The 11,315-nt window shown below is 43.5% G+C and overlaps 1 protein-coding gene across 1 annotated transcript; it reads right to left on the reverse strand.

Annotated features, from left to right (window-relative positions):
* Positions 1-5,553: 5,553 nt before the first annotated feature.
* On the reverse strand, positions 5,554-9,855 carry LOC100381682 (uncharacterized). The gene is made up of 3 exons (NM_001174495.1): positions 8,900-9,855; positions 8,127-8,270; positions 5,554-6,651 (listed from the first exon to the last, which is right to left on the reverse strand). The coding sequence occupies exons 1-3, from the start codon at positions 9,448-9,450 to the stop codon at positions 5,946-5,948; spliced, it is 1,401 nt and encodes a 466-aa protein (NP_001167966.1). The 5' UTR covers positions 9,451-9,855; the 3' UTR covers positions 5,554-5,945.
* Between the last annotated feature and the right edge of the window lie 1,460 nt (positions 9,856-11,315).

Consider the following 11,315-nt stretch of genomic DNA (forward strand, 5'->3'; position numbering starts at 1 on the left):
AATGATCAACCTGTCATCTCTTATTTCTTCCCTTCTATGTTGTTTCCCATTGTGAATAATTTCCCTTTCGTAGTTCTGGAATTACCTTTTTATATATGTAAGTTCAGTAAATGACATGATGCCGCTCTTTAATACGGTCCTAAGTTAAATAATCTGATCTTGGCATCCTCCTCTGCCCCAAAATCTCGTCGGCCTAGCTATGGTGAGTGCGCCTTCTCTGACCCTAGGCTTTCTCACGGCCGGGTTTCTCTCTGGTAGTCTCAAGGCTTATCTCCTCCTCCTTAGTAAACAAAGTAACTTGCTAGAACATACATCAAACAGCTCGTTATGCTTAGTTTGGTATTTCTTCCTAGCGAGCTGACCCTTTGTTCTTACAATCTCTCATACGATTCATGTGGAATTGAATGCAGCGGCTGGTACTTTAGCAGGCCGTCCAAGGACCTTCGCCAAGGTTTCCACACTTTTCTTTCAACAATTTATTTTCTATTGATGTTCATTTAACAATTGCTGCTTCTCTTTTGAACTTTGATTCAACAATTAACTTGCTTAATTTGCACAAGGAACTTGTTCCAAGCTCTGTTTGGTTGTAGTTTAATTATGTCCATAAATGATTAAAAAAATGAGTTTAGCCTGCTCTTTTGGTTAATCAAAACGCGTATTATTTGGTAGCTGACTTGTTTTCTATAATCAAAATACAGCATGATGAGAAGGATGTCTACAGTAGAAGGGGCACCAGAAGAAGAAGAATCAGAAGATTTTATGAAACCAGTAAGGTATTATATCATTTTGAAACCAGTAAGATATTATATCATGGCCGAGGCCTCGCCCGCGCCCGACAAGCGGCAGCGTCTCCTCACGGCCGGGTTTATAACTTCTTGCGTACCATATTTCTAGACGATCACAGTATAAGGACACTATTTTTGCTTTAGTAGCTTGCTGCCAGTTAGTTATAAGATGGTTGCTAGCTGCATATGCTTACTGCTTGGTTCTCAATTACTTCTTGCGTATCATATTTTTCATTTCTTTTCTATCTTCTGATTAATTCTTCATATACCATTAAGATGTTGCAGAGTCTGTGCGCTAGGGAGATGCAAGGCCATTTGTAGAGGAAGCTGTGCTGCAAGTATCTGACTGGGGTTTCAACTTATCTAACATCCAAATGCAGAAGAAAGAGGCTCAAAGATTTTTTGAACTCATCAAGTCTCTGTTCAATCAGGCTAAAAGAGAGTGGGTGGGATTTCTGGGCCCAATCCCTATATGGCAGGTTTGTAATCTCTTCTCTAAAACTAAAAGTGATCCGAGAGCATGACAGAGTTTAGTAGAAGCTAAAGAAAATTACTCCATCTATTTCACACATAGCGTGCTTGCACATAATGGCGTCATTTAGATGGTATTCTGTAGTTGCCTAGCATCTGAGCTCTTTAGTTTATGTTTATTTGGCCATACTGTAAGAGTCTATGTATACCACATTAGATGGCTTCAAGAAATCTGTAACAGCACAGTTGAAAGGCTGCGCCAATAGTAGTTGTAGCTGATTTATCTTGGTTTTGCATGATTTAGGAAACTTGGCGCACACATGTAGGTAGTGTCGTAATTGGTTTTGTATGTATTAACAAATAGCAACTCCCAAATGGCATAAAGAATAGGGAAATGGAGACATTATAAAAGCACCATGTCGTGAAATCTCAGTCGCATGTGAGGTGAGCTATTTTTGTTGTTCATGTATGTCATTAATATGTATGTACAAGTTTGTACTCCAATAATCATGTTTTATATTATGCGGGGTAATTGTAAGGACTACAGTACTTTCGTTTTGATTAAATGGGGTCTATATTTTTTCTATCCTTGTATTTACATGTTCTTCTGAAGCACCATTGAATCTTTGCACAAGTAATTGCCGCCTACCTTCATGTGCCAAGTGTTACTTTATGTAGCTCATTGTGTATTAACTTGCTGATTTCCTTAAGAAAAATATGAGGACGAAGCGCAAGCAAATAAGTACTACATGGTTCAGGTGCCTGTCTCTCACCTTGTTGAAGTCTAGAAGATCATGCTTTTCCTAGATGTAAAAATGTTAAGAAATTTATGTATGGCTAGGTTCACAGATGAATTACGAAATATTTTCTCATAACAGTATAACACACATTTGTACATAAGTTATTGTGGTATTATATGTTTCTGTTGCAACGCACGGGCATATATATATATATATATATATATATATATATATATATATATATATATATATATATATATATATATATATATATATATATATATTGTATATTAGGAGCCCTGGGCTTCCAATAACTAAAGGAAGCCCAGACCAGACAGTGCAATCCGGTCGAGCCGGACCACATCCGGACGTCTATAAAACAGGACCCAGAGTGCTAGGGTTCAGTTTTTCACGCCCCACCTCGATTCATTAGCGACGGCGGTTGCCCGATAGCGCGTGTGGCGGTGGACCCCGGCCAGTGGCTGCGGTGGTCGTGGCTCCCCGACCTCGACATGCGGTGGCGGCGGTTCCCAGGCCGGCGGTGGCGGCCCCCGATCCAGAGGGCGAGCGGCGGCAGCGCCCTTATGCGGCGGTTTCTAGGCCGGTGGCCGCAACTCCATTACCTCGATGCGCGGTGGCGGAGGTTCCTCAATCCACAGCGGGGCCCTTGTGCGGGCAAGCGGCGGCGTCCCCGAAGCCTCGAGGAGGCGACACTTCCAAGGCCGGCGAGCTAGCGACGCCCGTCGACGTGCGAGTAGCGACGGCGACGCATGAGGCCGATGTTCGAGCGAGCGACGTCATGGAAGGCGTGAGATACGCGCAGCGATGATCACGCGTGACATCCTCCGATCCGGCGCAATTTCTTTTCGATTATTGTGTTTTATGCCTACCACATGTAGTATTTACGCTAAAACTGTACGATTTTATGCTTGAACACGGAGTTCGTATATCAGTTTACTGCATGCACATTGGAAAGGCAGTTCCTTAATTTATGTTGTTTGTAATTTGCGCGCATGCAATGGAAACTCTCACGATTTTGTCATAATTTTTGGATCTGTATAAAAATAGAAACTACATCCATGCGGTTGCCATGTTTTTCGGATCTGTTATAAAAATAGGATCGTAATAACAACCTACTAGAGCTATCAATCTCTCATTGACTCGGTATTTACGCTTATAATTGATGGATTTTATGCTCAAAACTTAAGGTTTTTACGCTCCACCCGGATATGCGTCCACCAGTGAACAACATGCCAGATTTTTTACGCAGTGTAAGGAATTGCATAAATACCTACACCGTGTAGTATAATTTGTTTCAATATACATGATAAACTAGTTCTAATGCGTTTAACTGCATGACTGTTGGAGGGATCCTATATTTATGAAGGAAATAAAACATTAAATGTGATTTTTTTTGTTTCTATGCATGCAATTCATTTCCTTTCATTGCATATTCTTTCCATCATAAATTCGTGTGCATGCAGCTGGTAACAGATTTTTACGCAGTATACCCAATTGCATAATTATCTACACAGTGTAGCATATTTAGTATCACTATATATCATAAAATAATAATTACGAGTCTAGCTGCATGGCTGTTGCAGCGATCCTAAATTTATGGAGGAAATAAAGCATTTAAAATAGAAACCGTCACACATATCTTTCCTAAATTTACGCGCATGCAAGGGAACGCGTTTGACTCATGTATGCATTTTGTCATAATTTTTGGATCTGTATAACCGCATGCATGCGGCTGCCATGTTTTTCGGATCTGCCATAAAAATAGGATCGTAATAACAACCTACTAGAGTTGTCTACCTCTCACATTGGCTCGGTATATACGCTTATAATTGAGGGATTTTATGCTCAAAACTTAAGGTTATTACGCTCCAACCCGGAGATGCGTCCACTAGTGAACAACATGCCAGATTTTTTACGCAGTGTAACAAATTGCATAAATACCTACACCATGTAGTATAATTTGTATCAGTATATATCATAAACTAGATTTAATATGTTTAGCTGCATGGATGTTGGAGGGATCTTATATTTATGAAGGAAATAAAACATTAAATACGACTTTTTGTTTCTATGCGTGTAATTCATTTCCTTTTATTGCACATTATTTTTCATCAGAAATTCGTGTGCATGCAGCCGGTAACAGATTTTTACAAAGTATATCGAATTGCATAATTATTTACACAGTGTAGCATATTTAGTCTCAGTATATATCATAAAATGGTCCTTACGCGTCTAGCTGCATGGCTGTTGCAGCGATCCTAAATTTATGGAGGAAATAAAGGATTTAAAAATAGAAACCGTCGCACATATCTTTCCTAAATTTATGCGCATGCATTGGATCGTGTTTGACTCATGCATGCATTCTTTTTTTGCGCTAACAAACGTGGTGCAGGTAGCGCACCCGACAGCCTGGTTGGATGTGCTGGGTTAAACCAATTTAGGCCTTGTTCGGTTATTCCCAATACATATGGATTGGATGAGATTGGAAAAAATTCTTAAGAAGTTTGACTTGTTTGAGATTCAAACCCATCCAATCCTACTCAATCCACATGGATTGAGAGTTAATCGAACAAGCCCTTACAGGGGTGGTCGACCTGGGCTTCCTTTAACTATTGGAAGCCCAGGGCTCCCGTTATACCTCCCCTATATATATATATATATATATATATATATATATATATATATATATATATATATATATATATATATATATATATATATATATATATATATTTGCAGTAATGTTTTCTAGGATGGTGTGGCCACGTACGGGAGGGAACAAAATCTTTAAAGATGCTCTGAGGAACTAACAGGTACAGTAAATGCAGTAAATGTATTTTCCTTTGCAGCAGTGCGTCGGCGTCGTGCAGCAAGAGACAAAAGTATGTACCATATCAGATGCAACATACCCCTTCTCGTGCAAGCAAGGGGAGCCGCTGAGAGAGCCGGCACTTGTTCTCCCACTTTTATCTACAGATTCTCTCTACGCAGCCAGACGTACAGCAGTGTCTGCCGAGAGAAAATGAGAGAGCAGCAGCAGCAGCACTCGCTGTGTGGGCACATCAGTGCACTTCCCAGCTCTCTATCATGTCCTGAAGGACTTGTCTTTATATATGTTTTTTTGGTTCTATACTTCTATTTCTATTCAGTATACCCTTTGCTCCGAGCACGTAGAATATAATGCATGTTCTCTGTTAGACAACAGGTAAACATTGAAGAAACTAAGAGGGTGTTTGAATACATTAGAGATAATAGTTAGTTGATTAAAATATTACTAATGGGTTCTATCCACCATTCCATCCATGCATATTATACCCGCCAACCTCCTAAAATAGCAGACAATGTTTACAGATAAGTAGGGATGCATGGTAATGGGTTAGATTTTACGCTATAAAAATCTAAGGATCAAATCATATTATGAATCAGGCTCTAATTCTATTTGTTTTTGGACAAAAAATAATTAAGGGTCCTAACTTATTATAACGAAACATTTAGATCACGGTCCGTTACCATCCTTATAGATAAGTAGACCATCTCGATCAAAATGACAATTATTTAACACATCAATTAGAGTGTAAACAAAACGAAGAAATTAGCTACTACAAAGAGCATGGCATAGAAACAAAAATATCCCTCGTGCCACAGAAACGAAGAAGAAGAAAAGAGATTTCTAGAGCGATTTTTTGCTCGTATTTATTCTAACACATCAATTAGAATAAACAAATAAATAAAACTAAAGAAGAAACTACAAAAAACAAAGAGTGGGACACAGAAACAAAAGTAGCCCTCACATCTTATCTTTTTTTAACTCTTTCCATCTTAATGAATGCAATGGTTATTGTCCTAGAGAACGAACGTGTTGTGTTGTGTTGTGCGTGTGCATGTATGCATGATTGCTTTTGCCGATGCAAGCTAAACAAAAACAATGTCACCAGCCACTCTCGTCTTGCTCAAATGAAGAAGTAGCTGCAACATTAGTGGCACCCCAGTCTAGCATGTTGAATAATGGATCGGCATCCAAGCTCTTGTTCTCCTTTCCAGGTTCACCACCTGCAGGGAAGATGAGGCTCATGGGATCCGACTCCAGCTCGGCGAGGTCAGCGAAGAAGTCATCGGCATGGAGGCCACCGCCGGCCGCCTCCGGTATCATCGGCCTGTAGTAGCTCTGGCTGAACATCTGCTGCATGAGATCACCGTGATCCAGCCAGCCAGAAGCGTCATGGTGGTCTATCACTTTCTCCATTTCCGACCCCACCATTATTGCCTCCTCTTTCACAGCCATCGTCGGAGGAGGAGGAGGGGTGCTGTTGCTGGTGGTGCTCGTGGTCGTTGTGGTGCTTGTGGCTGTTGCTGCGGTTGCGGCGGTGGCGCTGGGGACTGCCCCCGAGGCCTGGTGATGCTCAGGTTCCGCTTTGAGGTTTGGCGTCTGCGGCAGGCTGTGCGAGGAGTACTTGTTCTTGCTGCTCTTGGCGTGGTGGGAACGTGTTGAGCCGGCGAGCGCGTTGCGCTGCGTCGGCCAAGGGTGGTTGTGCTCCGAGTTGTAGGTGATGACGAGCAGGCTTGGGTCTGTCCGGCTGCGCTCCACCTGCTTCCGCGCCGGGCATCCTTTAGAGCTGCTGCATCTGTAGTACCCTCTGAACAATGTACATATTAATTTGCATTAAGTTGATTGTTAGCACAGCATATTTCTGCTTCTTAAACTTATGTTACAAGAAATTAGATCTTTTCGTCGTACCTATGGGGACAAATAGTTTGCCAAGATTTTCTTGTCAAATTACAATTCTTTAAACAGCTAAAACAACCTAAAATTGAAACCTCAGACTTATCTATATCTTTTGCTTGATTAACCATATTTCTGGCTAACAAAAATATTATGACAGATTTTCAAAGACATTTATTTGTGTCTGAGACTATTGCGCTTCTGAGCAGGAATCCCCTGATTTCTCTGTGACACGGTGTCGCCGATTTCTAGTTCAATCCTACCACCATATATCAAAGTGGTGGCCAAGAAACCGCACGCACACCATGGAAGATTGCATACCATCTACAATTGGATTTCAATAGTATCCAAAAAAAGGTCTATATATGCATGTAAAAGATCGGAAAGTATAAAAAGTAATTAAGATTCACCATGAAGTGAAAGAACTATTAACTATATAGTTCTTCAACATTAAATGCATGAACCAAAAATATAATAGACTTACAATCTTTTATAGAAAATGACTAATCGATATTTATTGGTGAGATGTGACTGACAATCAAAAGAATTGTATGCAATATGCATGACAATATGACATATACTTTTACGGTGACTGGCATAGTTTTAAGTTATGTATATACTTTTACACAATATGACAAAGTTTGCACACAAAATGTGATACGGTGAAACAATTGTCAATTGTGCACGAAACAAATTCAGACACTCGATTCAGTTAGCTTTTCTTGTCCTTGCGAGTTCACACATTTTCCTACACACGAATTTATCTGTTTTTAACATCTAGTAATGTTTTTTGGTTGCGACATGATATAAGAAAGATCCTTATTGAATCAACTCAATATCTTTTTAAAGTGTACAACCGTGGACATTGAAAATTCCATGATATGGTTCAAAGCAGGACAAAATAATAAATATGCAGCTCTGAGTTCTTGAATTTCACAACCGATATTATTTAGAAATCCATGATAAGTCTGATTAGCTGTTGCACTTGCCTATAGTAATTTATATAGTATTAGCTGCTAGCTGCTACCTTATCATGTGCTAGATTCTAAATTAACCAGCAAGTGGTAGAATAGTGCTAGAAGAAAATAGGAATCCATGTGTCTTTTCATCTTGAGTGAGGAGATGATCGGATATATATCTATTATTCTTAGGGAAAATAAACTTTTTGCCACTATATATTAGGAGGTGATTGACATATAATGCATGCCAATGACTCATGTGGCAGTAACACATGATTAAGGGATTTTTGTAAAGATGGCAAAAAAAAATTAAGAGACGTGTGTTCTTATTATTATTACATGATCACCATAGTTATTTATGCACATATGTAGTGTATCTATATATTCAATTGCATACATGAACCAGCTGAAGAAAGGTCAGTCGTAATACCTTGGATACGGTGATCCTTTGATAGGCTTCTGTCCATACTTCCTCCAAGCCCAGAGATCAGAAGGAACAACCTCCCCAGTGGTCCTTCCTCCTGCTGATGCTGCAGGTGCTGGGATGCAGACCACCTTCCTTGCCTGGTTTTTCCTGCTAACCAGGCACAACAGCCACATTGTTAAATGCGTGAATGATCATCTCAAAGCTCGCATCTTGCAGAAAATGAGAAAGCTAGGGTTTGCAAGGCAGCAAGTTGAGCTCAAGAAATAGGCCTAGTTGCTCTGGGCACAATAATACTAATTAACTTAGCTGAAATTCTAGTAGCTATAGCTATAGGCCTATAGCTAGCTAGTGTATTTGTTTTGTCAACCGAGTTGATGCTAGTTGTTTTTATTTCTTTAATCAGAAGATTTTCACCGACACCTGGCTACCCTTTTTTGTGTATCTACTATCTAGATTCTAGAACATTTGATCTTGCTATTTTTTATTTGTTACAACCAAAAGGTTGGCTGTGCCGATGTATATATAATAGCTTTCTTGGAAGATGCAGAATGACGAAAGGAGCACAGGTGTGGGGAGCAGGAGAAGCGATTAGCACCGCTATCCCTGACCCTGAATTACAAATCTCGAGCCGTGACTCTAGCACAAGAAAAATCCATGCAAAATTCAAGCAAGCCACGAGAAGAAATTTTCCAAGAAATTAAGGAAGGGCTTGCTTCATATGCTTGACAATAATGATCACGAACTGCTTAGATCTGGCAGCGATCGCTGTGCCGAACCTGCGCTTGATCCCGCCGCAGTGCGGCGACGGCATCTGCATCCCGGCGATGGCGTCGAACGCGCACGGCGGGCCAACGGGCAGCCCCCCGGGCATCATCGCCGGCACGCCGATCTTGACGGTGTCGCCGCCCATCATCACCGAGTACGGCCGTACCTCTCTCGGCGACAGCGCGGGCATCTGCGGCGGCCCGCCGCCCTCCACCATTCCGCCCCGGCCGCCACCGACAGCGGGCGCCTCGAAGTCAAAGAAGTCGGCAGGGCTGGGGTCAACGCCGGCGGAGTCCGCGCGGAAGTCGCTGGCGAATGGGCCCGAGAGGCCGGCGAAGGCGCCGCCGTCCGACGACGACGATGACCGGGCTGGCGGGAAGAGGCCGGGTGGTCCAGCTGGCTCGGCCGGGAGCTGCCACCCCGTGGTGGCCGTGGAGGAGAGCTCCGCGACAGCTGCCGGATGCATCGCGCCGCCGGCTCGGACGACGTCCGTGAGGTCTCCTCCGGCCTGATGGTGGTGGTGGCGGTCGTCCTCCATCCTTTGTAGGAAGTAGTCGCACATGGCTCGCTCGCCCCTCTAGCTAGCTGCTGCCTGCTGGTACGTCTATCTGGTACTCCTTCCTCTCGATCTCTCTTTCCGAGTCTTCTGTAACACGAGAGCGGCAAAGCTCTTTCGTTCCTGGCAATTCGCAAGAACCGAAGGAAGCAAACTGATTTAGGGTTGTATAGGTAGAAGGAAGTCGAGGGTTGAGAGAAGCTGCTAGCTTGCGAGGGTTAGCTAGCTCGGCTGAACTCGGTCGATCCAGCAGGCTTGTTTGTTTTGGGTGTGAGAGAGGAAGGGCGAGGGGAAGCGGATGATTTGAGCGGTGGGCTACCTGTGCAATCAAACTGTCCTTTCTTTTACTAGGATAGGACAAGACAGGGACTGAGGGAGAGGAGAGAGAAGGGCCGGGGGGCACAGCAAGGGCCGGCCAAGGGCAAGGGCTTGCTCAGCTGGGAGCGGACAAAATAGTGGCAGAGGGTGGAGAGAGGGAACTGGGAGTGCTAGCTAGCTTGCTCTTTTTGCTGATGATGGGAAAGTATGCACGGTCGCTGACTTCATTTCCCGGACTGATAGTGTTCTGTTCTCGATGCGCGGAAAATACGGCATGGAGCCGCGGTAAAACAAAACAGATATTAAATAAAATAATAGTAGAGCGAGCCGCCCCGCGCGAACGCGGTCAAAAATTTGGGAGGGGGCCGGATCTCACGGCGGATCAGTCAGGAGGTCGTGGACGCTGCTGTATCGTGCCGGCCGCTGCCACCATGGCAGAGCGAGCGTCCTGCCGGCCGGCTGCTGCCGCGGCAGCAATGCAAGCAAGTCCAAGAGCGCAAGCCATATGGTATGGCGACGCGACGCGACGCGCTACATGGGTTCATGTCATGCATGCATTGGTATGGTGCCTGCTAAAGTCCGCGTGCCTGTCGGTAACCGTGCAGGATCTCTAATTCACTAAGTAAAAACAATCATGTGTGACGGTCTTGTTATCTTCGACGGCCGCGCAGGAGACCGTCGGAGGTAGCCTTATGTTCGAGAGCCTGGGCTGGCCGTCGGACATAACACCTTACCTCCGACGGCTGTCAGAGGGCCGTCGGACATAAGGTTATCTCTGACGGCCCGTATTACAGCCGTCGGCGATAAAGCGATTTAACCGCGCGGCCAGGGAACACCATTTTATTTTCCATCTTTCCAGCGCGCGCCACCGTCGTCCTCGAGCTGCCCGCCGCTGCCACGGCCCTGCCGGCCACCGTGCTGCGCCCCGCCGCGCTGCCCGCCCCGCCCGCCCGCCTTGCAGCCCGCGGCCGCGCTGCCCGCCGCGCTGCCGCCCCGCTCGCCGCGCAGTCGTCCCCGTCACCGCCGTGCTGCCCCGCCCGCCCCGCCCCGCACTCTCAAGTGAGTAGTTTAAGTATTATTCTGTATATGTTAATCTAGTTTTGTAGTTGCAATTTTTGTTGTTAAATAATTAGTATGTTAAATATTGTTTAATTTATTGTGTGCGATGGCCGAAATTTGATTATGTAATTAATTTAGTTTGTTTTCGTTTACTTAGTGGTGCTTAGATAATTTAAATTTTTAATTTCCGAGGGTAATTATTATGCCCTCGAAAATAAGGTCATTTTATATGATTTGTCACCCGTGATAATGTTATGTAGTGGTGTCTATATAATTTAAATTATTAATTTCCGAGGGTAATTATTATGCCCTCGGAAATAAGGTTATTTTACATGATTTAGGGTCCCGTTAAATTATTTTTCTTGTATTAGTGTGATTTATTAGATTAGAGGCGTGATTAACTTAACTAATCAAGTTAACATCTCGTATCTAGTATGGAGGATGATCGTCGATGGATGTATGAAGGTTGGAAGGAAAGAGGTGCTCTATCAAGT

The sequence above is a fragment of the Zea mays genome, chromosome 4 (assembly GCF_902167145.1).
Source record: "Zea mays cultivar B73 chromosome 4, Zm-B73-REFERENCE-NAM-5.0, whole genome shotgun sequence".
NCBI lineage: Eukaryota > Viridiplantae > Streptophyta > Magnoliopsida > Poales > Poaceae > Zea > Zea mays.

What these genes read in the sequence shown, in the direction of transcription:
- LOC100381682 (NM_001174495.1), bottom strand. Translation starts at nt 9,450, where the DNA reads ATGTGCGACTACTTCCTACAAAGGATGGAGGACGACCGCCACCACCAC. An exon ending in TGCGGCGGGATCAAGCGCAG is followed by an intron (nt 8,271 to 8,899) that starts GTTCGGCACAGC and finishes CCTGGTTAGCAG; the next exon opens with GAAAAACCAGGCAAGGAAGG. An exon ending in AAAGGATCACCGTATCCAAG is followed by an intron (nt 6,652 to 8,126) that starts GTATTACGACTG and finishes TACATTGTTCAG; the next exon opens with AGGGTACTACAGATGCAGCA.